Source organism: Oncorhynchus tshawytscha, linkage group LG01 (assembly GCF_018296145.1).
Source record: "Oncorhynchus tshawytscha isolate Ot180627B linkage group LG01, Otsh_v2.0, whole genome shotgun sequence".
In the NCBI taxonomy this organism is placed as follows: domain Eukaryota; kingdom Metazoa; phylum Chordata; class Actinopteri; order Salmoniformes; family Salmonidae; genus Oncorhynchus; species Oncorhynchus tshawytscha.
In genome coordinates this window covers 89496014-89511403 of record NC_056429.1, presented here as the reverse complement: position 1 = coordinate 89511403, position 15390 = coordinate 89496014, and the positions used below count along the sequence as shown (strand labels likewise).

Genomic DNA, 15390 nt, shown 5'->3' with positions numbered 1-15390 from the left:
GAATTAGTAAGGAAACATTTAACTGTGCACAAGGTAGCAAAATAACATTTAAAATGAACAAATTACTGACAGGGCTTTCATGGTAGACCAAAAATACAGTGTGTAAAATGAAACAAAATCCATGGTGAATTAGGCTAGTTAGTCCATTATAGCATTAAAACATGAGGGTTCTTCAATCATGACCAAAAACTGAACGAGAAATAAGACATGAGGTACATACAGATATGACTAATAACATTCCTAAGATGCAGACTAAGGCTGCATTATTAATGTTCCATTTTCTTGCCTTCAGTACCAGTCGTCCAAACAATGTTAAAATAATGACAAATTGGGTAGTTAAGCCTTGCTGTGATACAATCCCAAGTGAGATTCTTCATACAACAATGAAAAAGACTAAACCATTTAAATTATGAATCTTAAAATGTCTGTAGGGAATGTGTGGACAAAGATGCACTGAGAAACTGTAGGTTAACAATAAAACCTACTTTAGAAAAATTAAAAGAGCCAGCCAAGACTGCCTTATTTAATAAGCAAGAGTCACTTAAAAATAAAAAACTGCTAAAATACAGCATTTCTCCAAGTATCACCTTTATCTACTCATAAATACCATGCATGTCCAGTATGAAGGAAGTTAAAAGGTATTTTCACGAGCCAATGCTAACTAGCATTAGTGCAGTGACTGGAAATCTACAGGTATCTGCTAGCATGCTAAAGCTAGTTAGCATTAACTCAAGAAACTACATTTAACTTCATACTGGAAACAGACATAAAAATGGTATCCATGAGGTCATCTGACTAAGTAGATAAAAGGCCTCATTGCCAAAATCTCAGAATTATCCCTTTAAGGTGAATAGGAGTGGTCCCTGCTTTGTTGATTAAACTGTGCAGGTCCAATCAGAGTCCCAAAGGAACAGGTCACAACAAAGGACAAGTGTCCCCGTGACTATTAAAACAAATTTAAAAAATAATGTCAGACAAATATTTACGTTGTCTTCCTGAATCCTTTCAAGATCGGGTAGATGTTTTCAAATGCTTCATAAATTTCTCCTCTCACCTTCGCACCTTGAAATAAGCAGCAACAATAGTAAAATACGCAAGTTACATTTGACAACTATAACTTTTTTTAAACAAGTTAGTTTCTTAATTTCACTTCACCAATTGACTTTGTGTTTGTCCATTACATGAAATCCAAATCTATTTAAATTACAGGTTGTAATGCAACAAAATAAAGAAAAACACCAAGGGGGGATGAATAATTTTGCAAGGCACTGTATGTCATTAGGAAAATGAGAAAAACTCACCTGTTAATACAACTTTGCCTGAAACGAATATCAACAGGACAATTCTGGGTTTGATCATTCTATAGATTAGCCCAGGGAACAGCTCCGGTTCATAACTGAAAAACAAGAAAACGATTAGGCCTACTTATGATCTTTGCTCTCAGTACTAAATCACTTTAGGAATACCAATCGCAATATTATAAATAATGAACAAAATGACAGAATTCCAAGTATGACAATGCATCTCCTCAGCTATTAGACTTTAATATTGCAGTCGTGAATTTTACAAACCTGCTGAACTGCTGGTGAGTTAGTACAAGTCCCTCTAACCGAATGGGGAATTTGACATCACAGCTGCCCACCATGTTCTGTATCTTGAAATCAAGGAATTTGGCTGGGAAGCCCAACTTCTGCACGACTCTGGCATATTTCCTGGCCGCCAGGCGGGACTGCTCTTCACTGGGAGGGGGAAGAGGGAGCATGAGGCCTTTAAATAGATGTTCTCATATGTTTTGTGTTTTTTCTTTGTTGAAAGAAGATACTAACCTTTTGGCTCCTGTGCACACCATTTTCCCAGAGCTGAAGATAAGTGCAGTTGTTCTTGGCTCTCGTATTCTCATGATAACAGCAGCAAATCGCTGTAAAACAAAGTTGCGAATTTGTTCAATAGAACAACAGTGTCTTGGTGGGACATTCTCGGACCAGAAGCAACATGCCTTTCAGGCCCATTCTAGTTGGCATTTTAGCTTGGTCCCATTTCACCTTTCCCTGGGCCCTGACAATGATTTGGAAAAGGTATGTACAGCACTAGTTATTATATATGATGAGCTGTGTATTCGACATGGGGTCTGAATACTTTCCGAATTCCCTTTTCCACATGTTTAGAATAAGGCTATAATGTAACATAAGGCTGTAACGTAAAATTGATTAAATTGTCTCTTCAATCTACACACAATACCCCATATTGACAAAAAAAAAATGGCTTTCTAGAAATGTTTGCAAATATTTAAAACTGAAATATCACATTTACATAAGTATTCAGACCCTTTTCTCAGTATTTTGTTGAAGCACTTTTGGCAGCATTTACAGCCTCGAGTCTTCTAGGGTATGACGCTACAAGCTTGGGGCACCTGTATTTGGAGAGTTTCTCCCATTCTTCTCTGTAGATCTTCTCAAGCTCTGTCAGGTTGGAAGGGGAGCGTCGCTGCACAGCTATTTTCAGGCCTTTCCAGAGATATTTGATCGGGTTCAGGTCCGGGCTCTGGCTGGGCCACTCAAGGACTTGTCCCGAAGCCACTCCTATATTGTCTTGGCTGCGTGCTTAGGGTCATTGTCCTGCTGGAAGGTGAACCTTCAATCCAGTCTGAGGTCTTCATCAAGGACCTCTGTACTTTGCTCCGTTCATCTTTCCTTTGATCCTGATGAGTCTCCCAGTCCCTGAAAATTATCTCCACAGCATGATGCTGCAACCACCATGCTTTACCGTAGAGATGCTATTGGCCAGGTGATGAGAGGTGTCTGGTTTCCTCCAGACTTGACACTTGGCATTCAGGCCAAAGTTTAATCATGGTTTCATCAGACCAGAGAATCTTGTCAGAGTCCTTTAGGTGCCTTTTGACAAACTCCAAGTGGGCTATCATGTGCCTTTTACTGAGGAGTAGCTTCTCTTCATCTGGTCACTACCATAAAGGCCTGCTTGGTGGAGTGCTGCAGATATGGTTGTCATTCTGGAAGGTTTTCCCCATCTCCACAGAGGAACTCTGGAATTGTCATAGTGACCATTGAGTTCTTTGTCACCTCCCTGACCAAGGTCCTTCTCCCCCGATTGCTCAGTTTGGCCAGGCAGCCAGCCCCAGGAAGAGTCTTGGTGGTTCCAAACTTCTTCAATTTAAGAATGGAGGACACTGCATTCTTGGGGACCTTCAATGCTGCATTAGAGACATCAAGGATGATCAATAATAACAGGATGCACCTAAGCTCAAGTTTGAGTCTCATAAATACTTGTGTAAATAAGGTATTTTTTAACATTTGTAATACATTTGCTTGAAATAAAACTTGATAAAAGATTGTGTAGATGAGGAAAAAAATCCAATATAACCCATTTTAGAATAAGGCTGTAACAAAATGTGTATAAAGTGGAGGGGTCTGAATACTTTGAATTAACTAACTACATTTTAATAATTTAGCAGACAAACTTATCCTGAGTGACTTACAGGAGCAATTAGGGTTAAGTGCCTTGCTGAAGGGCACAGAGATTTTTCATCTAGTCAGCTCTGGGATTTGAACCAGCAACCTTTCGGTTACTGGCCCAACACTCTTAACCACTAGGCTACCTGACTACTGATGTGCATACCCATTACTTATATATTGTCCATACACACACTGCATATTTATATTACGGACTGACATTGCTTCATCAGATATTTCTTGATTCTTTTTTGTCAAGGCCGGGGGAGATTATTTGTGTATTAGCATTGTACTTTTGGACACACCCTGCTGGAGCTAGAATCAAGCATTTCGCTGCACCTGCTTTAACTTTACACTCGTACCCATATGCGGGTTGAAAACAGGAGATTTGCGCACTGATAAACAGCTAAATTGGAATGCAGTGGCTGTAGGGTAAAATGCCATACATGACATCCATCAGAGCTCTGGCTTTGCGCTTCACAGCACTGTATGGGTTCAGAGCTTGAGCACTTCGCACGACAAGACGTTGCCTCCATCCCTCCCGCAACTTTTGCACAAAAAATAATAATTGTCTGTGGTAAATGCTGTAAATTAAGAGGACTCAATGTATTTTCAAATGTGAGATGTTGAGAACTATAATAAATGCCCTGTCATACATCAATATTTACATATCTTGCATTACTCATCTCATATGTATATACTGTATTCTATGCTATCTATTGCATCTTAGCTTATGCCGCTCTCACATTGCTCCCCCATATATTTATACATTGTTATTCCTTTCACTTAGACATGTGTGTATTAGATTTTTGTTGTGGAATTGTTAGATATTACTGCACTGTTGAAACTAGAAGCACAAGCATTTCGCTACACTTGCAATAACATCTGCTAACCATGTGTATTGTGACCAATATCATTTGAAACAAGCAAGCCAAACACCTGTGAGTCCAAATGTGCACTTCATATTTCCAGATAAAAAAACAGTGTCAAGGTTTATGATCACCATGTTTGATGTACAGGATTACATGGCGACATACCCTGGGTTGTTCTGAACAGAATGTTAGTCTGTTGAAGAAAATTCACCGCGGCACACACACCTGAATGCACTCATGATCCCTATGCGCACCAAAATGATTTGTTTCCCTGAATTGCATTGTGAAAGCCTAACACTGTTGTGTCCTATATTATAACGTAGGTAGTCATATTGACAAGAGAACAGGTTTTCAAATGATGCCCATCTGACCCAGATTGCAATTTATAATGGACCACTTTTGGATTGCATAAACAGTAATTGTGTGATGGCGGGAATGTGTTCCAAACAAAACAACCACAAGTGTGCTGCTCTAGTTCCTCAATGGCACAGCCAGGAGCTAAAAAAAAACATTTTTAAAAAGCACCTTATAGTTGAAGACTCTCTTTGAGTCATAAAAGTGCATTGAAATTACTTAGGAATTGTGCACATTGGAGAGGTGTGTGGCCACTTGGAGACACCAGTTAGTCCTCTCAAAAAAACACTTGTCATTTTTTATGTTACTGAATGTATTCAGAGTATTTTCAGATTTAGTTATAGTACAGCAAATGTAAAATAGACATCAAATCAACAGTGTAATGTTTAGATTCAGTCATGAGTCAGATGAACTGTTGCCAAAATTCCAATAACCTTTAAACTGTGCCCTTTCCATTGCTACCATGGTCAATTCACACGACGGTAAATGGTTAGCATCTGCTAATCTGTGTATGCAACAAATGAATAATAACAATATGCTTACCTTTGGATTGTACTCAGCATTTCTAGCTCGGAGTGCTATTGTTTTTAAGTCAAGTTTACAGCCCAAGTTCACAGTGGATACGATATTCCTAGAGAGAAGGAAATAAACCATGCAATCAGGATGGGAGATTCTCCTTGTTGATATGGTCACATCACTATAAAAATCATATTCAAACCATCACTATTCACCTTAATCTTTTAGCTTCTTGTGTTTCAGGTTTATAGCAGTACCTACATAGTGGTTGAGACTAACACATTATTCAAGAACACTTACTGTAGTTGTGGGACAATCCCAGAGCTCTCAGAGGCAGGTGTGGCAGGTGTGATGGGTGTCATGGGGGTTAGCGGTGTAGTGGTGTAGAGAGGGGTGTTTCCTGGCAGTGTGGTGGTGGTGACCGTTTGGGAGTGATAAAGCTGTGGCGTCTGTCCCGAGCCCCCTGACACCCCACCCTGCTGAGTCGAAGCCTGCTGTTGCTGTTGTTGCCGATGCTGCTCCTCCAGGAGAGACAGGCTGTTGGTGTTCGTCACAGGTTGGGGAGTCAGACCACTGCCATAGGGCATCATGGGGCTGAAGATGGGTATTCCAGGTGTCATTGCCCCCTGTAAAAGACGTGAGAACAAGCCCTCCATTAGGCTAGTTGAATCTAGAACATGTGAGCAAAGCTGTGTTGTCAACAAAAACATCTCACTGACATGTATTATTAGTCAATTTAGTTACCTGAGGGGAGGCAAGACCCTGGAAAGGAGGCAAACTGTTGTTCTGCTCCATGTCCTCAAATTATGAAGGTGGACAGTTTGTTGACCGTCTCAAAGGAAATAAATTCAGAGACCTAGGACTAGGATCAATTCTGTATTTGAAAATGCCGACAAAAGTCATGTGTTGGAACAGAGCGTAGCAGGGAACCCCTTAGCTAGATAATTTTGACCTGAAAGGATATTAGAAGGAAAAAAAAACATACATAAAGTTAGCTAAGCATCGACCCCGGTGAAATTGCTACCAAGTAACCCTGCTGTCAAGAAACTTGATCATGACTCAACTAGACCACATTATGCAGCAGTAGCTAGCGAAAAACTATCGACCGCTAACGTTAGCAAGCTAGTTAACAAACTTAGCCTTTGCAAACCTTCAGCTAACTACAGACAGCAATAGTGGCGCACGAAATCCCTCTTTATATAGCTAGCACTAACATTACACATTGGAATAATTAAATCCAATGTTCACAGAACGCGTACAAATTGTTTGGCGCAAAAATCGCAACTGAATTGATGATTGGCAGAGCTGGCCAGTCTAACGTTAGCGTAGTATTTACGCTAGCTAGCTACTTCCATGACAACACTCATGTGGTCATAAGTGTTTTGCACACTAAATGGTGAAGTTGAGATGGGACAACATTTTCAAATACTCACCACGTCCCTAAAACGGCACTTAAAATGCCACATTAAAAATCTAGCCGCTGCTTTCACTGGTTCATGCGCTCACTCGCTCAAAAGTTATATCCGGTATGGTACTTAAACACTTCCGGTGTCAAAGTTCACATAACATTTTGGGTTATTTTATCTGGCAGGAGCAATTTTATTTATTTTACCTTTATTTAACCAGGTAGGCAAGTTGAGAACATGTTCTCATTTACAATTGCGACCTGGCCAAGATAAAGCAAAGCAGTTCGACAGATACAACGACACAGAGTTACACATGGAGTAAAACAAACATACAGTCAATAATACAGTATAAACAAGTCTATATACAATGTGAGCAAATGAGGTGAGAAGGGAGGTAAAGGCAAAAAAGGCCATGGTGGCAAAGTAAATACGATATAGCAAGTAAAACACTGGAATGGTAGTTTTGCAATGGAAGAATGTGCAAAGTAGAAATAAAAATAATGGGGTGCAAAGGAGCGAAATAAATAAATAAATTAAATACAGTTGGGAAAGAGGTAGTTGTTTGGGCTAAATTATAGGTGGGCTATGTACAGGTGCAGTAATCTGTGAGCTGCTCTGACAGTTGGTGCTTAAAGCTAGTGAGGGAGATAAGTGTTTCCAATTTCAAAGGCAAATTTTATCCAAAATTCAAAACAGAAATTGCTGTTCAAGAAAAAAAGGTTGGCATTATGCATTTTCTTTCGTGATTTTCTTTGATTCAATCCCTGTTTCAGCAGTACCCCTCAACCCTTACATATGTGGCAGCAGAAAGATAATCCCTGGTTTCTGGCCTTTGTCAGAAGCGTTACCCCAGGTTGCATAGGGGCAGTACCGAATTTGGCATGTACATCTTGGTGGAGCAAAATATATAAGTGGGACGCATGCCAGCAAAGCCACTACACAACACTAAATAATACATTCTTTCGTAGGACCATCGTTAAATCTCCTAGCTGTATCCCAAAACCATCATTATAAACGTTGCACGTGAAAACGCTCGTAATCTAACGCTTGCCTCAGACCACTCGTAGAACAGCTAAACGCATCGGTCGATTATTTTTTCGCCCTCCCGTGTAACTTTCTACACAAGATATTCACTGAACATAGCATCATGTGGTTTATTAGCCTCTGTTCCCGTCGTTAGCCATCGCTCCACAAAAGCCGCGGCACTTGCAGAGCAAGGGGAACCACTACTTCAATGTCTCAGAGCAATGATCTTGATTTAGTGCATTATTTTAGATTGAGCGTTAGAATAAGCCGACTCAATATTTGCAGCCATAGGTGATATCTTTCTTGGAGCTGATCCCTCCTCAGTATTGTGGAATAATTCTTGTGGTATGGTAATTGGTAAGATCTGAATGGAGAAAGCTGATCCGAGAGCAGCATTGTCGTTCTATCGATCCTATCAGTATCGACACATGCTTCAAAAACGCACTTAGCAAACGTTCGTTTTCTCTGCTTGTTGTTTTGGAAAATTTATGTTGTGCTGCGTTCAAAAACTAGTTGGAACTAGGAAATGTCCAACTTGCTGATTAATTAAACGCGGCACGTGTATAACAACAACCAGTTAGCAAATCTGAAATGTCAGTTTCCTAGTTCTGACTAGCATCTGAATGCGGCATTTCAGCTTCGGCGGGTGAAGGAAAGATGCATTGTTAAAAAGCTCGTAAACCTAAATTCCATTACTATCGACAACCGCCCCCTGGTCAGTTATGGCACAGGTGGTAGTAGATTCAGTCCCGGTTTTCCAAGCTCAATCTCAAAACACCCCTATTTGGCTAAAAGTATTATTGCAAGCCTTAACCAATTCTCGTCTAAGGAGACACTTCCATTGTTTGGAAAGATGGCATATACAGTGGCAAAAGTATGTGAACTCTTTGGAATTACCTGGATTTCAGCATTAATGAGTCATCAAATTTGATCTGATCTTCATCTAAGTCACAACAATAGACAAACAGTGTGCTTAAACTAATAACACACAAATTATTGTATTTTTCTTGTCTATATTGTAATGACCTGACTAGATCATAAAGGAACAATTGACCAGACAGAGTTTTGAGTTTACGAATTGACGGTTTATTAAACCAACTTTACACAGGCTACTGTTTGGCTGTAGCCCACGCCAAATAAATGAAAGATAACCCACAAGCCAATCGTGACCTTCTCTTGTGAAGCCCAGACGTAAGAGAGAGAACAAAGGCTAAACCTGGTCTTAACTTCCAATGCTCCATCCCCCTGCCCAACCCCCCTCCACTCCGCCAACCGCCAGGATGCCAAGCATCATAATTTTCAAGGGATTACTGTGATTGGCATGTCGGACCCCGCAAACACTGGGTACTGGTAAGTACAACACAACCACCTACTAGCCTAACACATAACACACAGCTGTCTGTGCGGTTCGCTGGACAGCCCCCCCCCCCCACCACCACAAAGTCCCTCATCCCCGAGGGAACAAACAAAGTCTCTGAAGCGACCCGGAGGTCTCCTTTGCCTGCGTGGCCGTGATGGTCGCAGAGTGCCCCTCTGGGAACCAGGGGATGAAGGCAGGGATATGGGGACAAGGAAGCAGGAACGGGTAAACCACGTGGTGACACAGGGGGGGAGACAGGGGGAGTCGGCTGTCTGGAGCCTTGTCTGCGGCACCTGGGGATGGGTGCCTGGAGAATGTCATTGCCAGAGAGGGGAATTGTGGGGGTTCCTGGGGTTTGGGGAGAAGAGGCCCCTCTGTATGGGGCTAACCTGTCCCGGTGCAGTGTCACCTTTCTCCCCCTGGGAGGAAGCGGCACCCGGTAAACAACCTCCCCTACCCTCTCCAGGACACTGCAGGGTCCCACCCAGTGACTGTCCAACTTGGGGCATCTGCCTTTTTTTCTTAGGGGGCTGTAGACCCAGACCAGCTCCCCAGCCACAAAGTGCCTTCCCCGGGTGTGCACGTCATAGTTCCTCTTCTGCCTCACACCTGCATTCACCAGCTGCTCTCTGGCGAAGGTGTGGGCTGTCTCCAGGCAGTCCTGGATTCTCTGGGCATACTCCTGCCCCGGGGGAACATGAGGGCTATCCAGGGGCCGACCAAACGCCATCTCCGCAGGGGTGCGGATCTCTCTCCCCAGCATGAGGAGGGCAGGCGTGCAGGAGGTGAAGTCTTGGACAGCAGAGCGGCATGCTATGAGGACCATAGGCAGGTGCTTGTCCCAGTCACGCTGGTGTTTGGAAGAGACGATGGCCAGTTGCTGTCCAAGCGTTTTGTTGAAGCGCTCCACAAGGCCATCACTTTGAGGATGGAGAGGGGTAGTGCAGGTCTTGTGAATACCCAGCCTCTCACACATGGTGGCGAACACACGGGACTCAAAGTTTCTGCCTTGGTCGCTGTGGATGGACTCTGCAGCTCCAAACCTGCTGAACATCCCGCTATCAGGGCGCCGACAATTGTCTCTGCCTCCTGGTTAGGCAGAGCATAGGTCTTGGGCCATTTTGTGAAATAGTCCATGGCCGTGAGCACCCAGCGGTTTCCACTGTCTGTGGTGGGGAACGGCCCAACTACATCCACTCCCACCCTCTCCATGGGAGCCCCCACTGGGAACTGTTGGAGCTGAGCATGAGAGCGGCCTGGGGGGCCCTTTCTCGCCGTGCAGTTGTCACAGCGGCGACAAAAGTCCTCCACATCCCTCTTGTGCTGCCCCCAGTAAAAGCCCTGACGGAGTGTTTTTGTGACCCCAAAGTGTCCAGTCCCCACCCCCCCATGAGTACTCTGGAGCACAGCCTCCCGCAATGCTTTTGGGACCACCACCTGCCACCTCTCCTCTCCCGTAGCTGACTCCTTCCATGCCCGCTGTAGCACGCCATCAGCCATCCGCAATCTCTCAAACTTTGACCACAACCCTTTGGTCGTGAGTGAGAGCGCTGTCACCTCTTCCCATGGTGGCCTCACCTGCGCTTCTACCCACTGTAGCACTGGCTGTAGGTCTGTGTCCAGTCCCTGCTGCTGCCCCCATTCAGCCACGTCGACAGTCTGCAGCTCACAGCAGACAGGCCGCTCGCCCGACACACTGTGGCATAGACCCCCTCCTCTGCACACAGCGCTCTCTCCCGTCCCTCTCTCCGCTCACAGTGGCGGCAGCCGTCTGCAGTACAGGGCCGACGGGACATGGCATTGGAGTGGCGTGCCCCTGCCCTGTGCACCACTGTGAAGTCATACAGCTGAAGCTCCTCCAACCAACGTGCCACCTGCCCCTCTGGCTCTCTGAATGACATGAGCCACTGGAGAGCAGAGTGGTCAGTCCTTACAGTAAAGGACAGGCCACCCAGGTAGTACTTGTAGTGTTTGATGGGAGCCACAACAGCCAAGAGCTCCCACCAGGTGACACAGTAGTGGCGCTCATGTTTGTCAAATGTTTTGCTGAAATGGGCCACCACTCTCTCCCCCTCTGGCCCCACCTGGGCCAGCACCCCACCCATGCCCACATTGCTTGAGTCTGTGTCCAGGATAAAGGGCAAGGTGAGGTCAGGGGGGGCAAGCACGGGGGCCTCGATCAGTGCACTTTTGAGGGTGTTGAAGGCCTCCTCACACTCCACTGTCCAAGTGTAAGCCTTGTCCTTCGGCAGCAGGCGGTTCAGGGGAGCAGTGACGCTAGAGAAGCCCCGTACAAACCCCGTACGAGGCCAGGCCCAGGAAGCTCTTCAGCTGACATTGCTTGGTGGGGGTGGGCCAGTCTCTGACAGCCCCCACCTTGTCCTCCATGGTGCTGATCCCCTCCTTCCCCATTCGATGGCCCAAGAAGGACACCTCTCTCCTCTTGAAGTGGCACCTCTCGGGGTGGAGCTTCAGACCTGCGGCAGCCACCCTCTCAGCACATGCCGTAGCGCCCCCAGGGCTGACTGGAAGGAGCTGCCATGGGCCAGGATGTCATCGAGGTATACAAGACACTGCTGTCGGGGGATGGCATCCAGCACCCTGTCCATCAAACGCTCAAAAGTAGCTGGAGTGTTGCACAGGCCGAAGCACAGGACCTTGAACTGCCAGTGTCCTCTGTTAGTGGAGAATGCAGTTTTGGCTCCTGCCTCTGGGGAGAGGGGTACCTGCCAGTAGCCACTGCGGAGGTCTAGTTAGGAAAACCAGGAGGACCCCTAACCAGGTCCAGCAACACTACGTTCTGAATGTGCCCTCACAACTCATTGCACAGTGCCTGTCTTCAAGTTATTCTGTATTTTTCCATCACGAGAAAGGCTCATGGCCCTGAAACTGTTAACAATGTCTCAAGTCAGCTATGTTGCATAACACATATACCCACACAAGCCAACAGCAAATAATATTCCATCACATATGATATGGTAAGGGCTATAGTGTATAACACAGACACTCACAATCCCCCTTTTTACTTTTACTTTAAACTTCATTGTTTATTGACATGTTAGATATAGGATACAACATTGGTCATGGAAAACAGAGTAAAGCAGAGCAAAGCATTATTATAAACCATCTGGTCCTCTCAGCTACTCCTATCCTGTACCAGGTGGGCTCCTTGCCACCCAGGGACTCTAAACCTTCACATAAGAGAGGAGAAGTTATATCGTACACGTTATGTATTTAAGAAGTTATCATTCCACGACCTCACCCACAGCAAACTAGGGGTCATCCTCAGTCAGCCCCATCTTTCTCCGGAAGTTAGATTCCGTATCTGCATCTCCTTCAGGAGCATCTAGCAAGGGCATCATACCTGAAGCCTGTACCACATCTGTAACAGACTTCTTCAAACAAGCAATACATACAAGCAACAAACACATCAATAATAAAAATACAAGAATTAGGATCAGAAATCCAGTAACCACCAGTGATGCATACTCACCAAGCCACACCCCCATCCAAGACATCCAGCCAGACTCCTCCACCCCAGCCACGCCCTTAATTTCTGCCGAAAACTCGTCCAACCCAACCAATGCTTTTGATATGCTCCCATCTGGGATATTATTAGGTATAAATGTACAACATTGTTCACCAAAAAAATTTCAAACCCCTCCCTGACTGGCCAGGATCATATCTAATTTCAATCTATTCTGCCTGGCGGTCCTGGTAGTAGCCTCCAATTGCTCAGCCATACCAGTAAGGGCAGAGCAGGTATAGTTAACAAAACATTGTTGATTATAGTATATTTATCCATGAGGTCTGTTTGGCATCCACAATAGCGGGGCCAAGAATTGGTAGTAGATACCATAAACCATCATTCCTGTTTAGGGCCTGGAATTCCTGAGGAACACCTACTGGCACACATAGTAGGTTGAAATGTATATTATCTGTTTCCTCAGACCAAGGTGCATCACACTTGATTTAATTTTAAAAAGTCAGGTAAGGACAAATTCTTATTTACAATGATGGCCTATACCAGCCGAATTTGGACAATTGTGCACCACCCTATGAGACTCCCAATCCCAGCTGGTTGTGATTTGAACCAGTTTCTCACTAGTCACGCCTCTAGCACTGAGATGCAGCGGCTTGCCCCACTTGGGAGCCCCAAGTGTGACGGCACTTCAACTTTCAAAGCTCTTGAAATTTTCCTGACTGACCTTGACTCGAAGTAGACTGTCATTTCTCTTTGCTCATTTCTGTATACAACCCCTACCTTGTCACAACACAACTGATTTGCTCAAACACATTCAGGGAAGAAACTCCACAAATGAATTTATGGAGCATTTCAGGTGACTACCTATTTCTGAAACTATCCTCCGCCATTGTCGCAACCCCTATTACCAGCCTGTTCAACCTCTCTTTCGTCTGAGATCCCCAAGGATTGGAAAGCTGCCGCAGTCATCCCCCTCTTCAAAGGGGGAGACACCCTGGACCCAAACTGTTACAGACCTATATCCATCCTGCCCTGCCTATCTAAGGTCTTCGAAAGCCAAGTCAACAAACAGATCACTGACCATCTCGAATCCCACCGTACCTTCTCCGCTGTGCAATTTGGTTTCCGAGCCGGTCACGGGTGCACCTCAGCCACGCTCAAGGTACTAAACGATATCATAACCGCCATCGATAAAAGACAGTACTGTGCAGCCGTCTTCATCGACCTGGCCAAGGCTTTCGACTCTGTCAATCACCATATTCTTATCGGCAGACTCAGTAGCCTCGGTTTTTCTAATGACTGCCTCGCCTGGTTCACCAACTACTTTGCAGACAGAGTTCAGTGTGTCAAATCGGAGGGCATGTTGTCCGGTCCTCTGGCAGTCTCTATGGGGGTGCCACAGGGTTCAATTCTCGGGCCGACTCTTTTCTCTGTATATATCAATGATGCGCTTGCTGCGGGCAATTCCCTGATCCACCTCTACGCAGACGACACCATTCTGTATACTTCTGGCCCTCACTTGGACACTGTGCTATCTAACCTCCAAACAAGCTTCAATGCCATACAACACTACTTCCGTGGCCTCCAACTGCTCTTAATCGCTAGTAAAACCAAATGCATGCTTTTCAACCGTTTGCTGCCTGCACCCGCCTGCCCGACTAGCATCACCACCCTGGATGGTTCCGACCTAGAATATGTGGACATCTATAAGTACCTAGGTGTCTGGCTAGACTGTAAACTCTCCTTCCAGACTCATATCAAACATCTCCAATCTAAAATCAAATCTAGTCGGCTTTCTATTTCGCAACAAAGCCTCCTTCACTCACGCCGCGAAACTTACCCTAGTAAAACTGACTATCCTACCGATCCTAGACTTCGGCGATGTCATCTACAAAATAGCTTCCAATACTCTACTCAGCAAACTGGATGCAGTTTATCACAGTGCCATCCATTTTGTTATTAAAGCACCTTATACCACCCACCACTGCGACCTGTATGCTCTAGTCGGCTGGCCCTCGCTACATATTCGTCGCCAGACCCACTGGCTCCAGGTCATCTACAAGTCCATGCTAGGTAAAGCTCCGCCTTATCTCAGTTCACTGGTCACGATGGCATCACCCACCCATAGCACGCGCTCCAGCAGGTGTATCTCACTGATCATCCCTAAAGCCAACACCTCATTTGGCCACCTTTCCTTCCAGTTCTCTGTTGCCTGTGACTGGAACTAATTGCAAAAATGGTTGAAGTTGGAGACTTATCTCCCTCACCAACTTTAAACATCTGCTATCTGAGCAGCTAACCGATCGCTGCAGCTGTACATAGTCCATCGGTAAATAGCCCACCCAATTTACCTACCTCATCCCCATACTGTTTTTATTTATTTACTTTTCTGCTCTTTTGCACACCAGTATCTCTACCTGCACATGACCATCTGATCATTTATCACTCGTTAATCTGCTAAATTGTAATTATTCACCTACCTCATGCCTTTTGCACACAATGCATATACTCTTTTTTCTTTGTGTTATTGACTTGTTTGTTTACTCCATGTGTAACTGTCTGTTCACACTGCTATGCTTTATCTTGGCCAGGTCGCAGTTGTAAATGAGAACTTGTTCTCAACTAGCCTACCTGGTTAAATAAAGGTGAAATAAATAAAAAATGAAGCTGGTTGAGAATGCCAAGTGTGTGCGCAAAGCTGTCATGAAGGCTATTTGAAGAATCTCAAATATATTTTAATTGGTTTAACACTTTGTTACATGTGTGTTACTTCATTGTTTTGATGTCTTCACTATTATTCTACAATGTAGAAAATAGTAAAAATAAAGACCCTAGAATGAGCAGGTGTTCTAAACTTTTGACCGGTAGTGTATGTTGGAGCAAAAATTGTCTTGATACATTTGGA

General features: G+C 44.6%; 1 protein-coding gene across 1 annotated transcript; it reads right to left on the bottom strand.

Annotated features, from left to right (window-relative positions):
• Positions 1-27: 27 nt before the first annotated feature.
• LOC112259849 (TATA box binding protein) lies at positions 28-6748 on the bottom strand. The gene is made up of 8 exons (XM_024434515.2): positions 6643-6748; positions 5954-6161; positions 5510-5835; positions 5237-5324; positions 1827-1918; positions 1572-1739; positions 1302-1396; positions 28-1062 (listed from the first exon to the last, which is right to left on the bottom strand). Exons 2-8 carry the CDS (start codon positions 6002-6004, stop codon positions 983-985), a joined length of 900 nt encoding a protein of 299 aa, XP_024290283.1. The 5' UTR covers positions 6005-6161; positions 6643-6748; the 3' UTR covers positions 28-982.
• Between the last annotated feature and the right edge of the window lie 8642 nt (positions 6749-15390).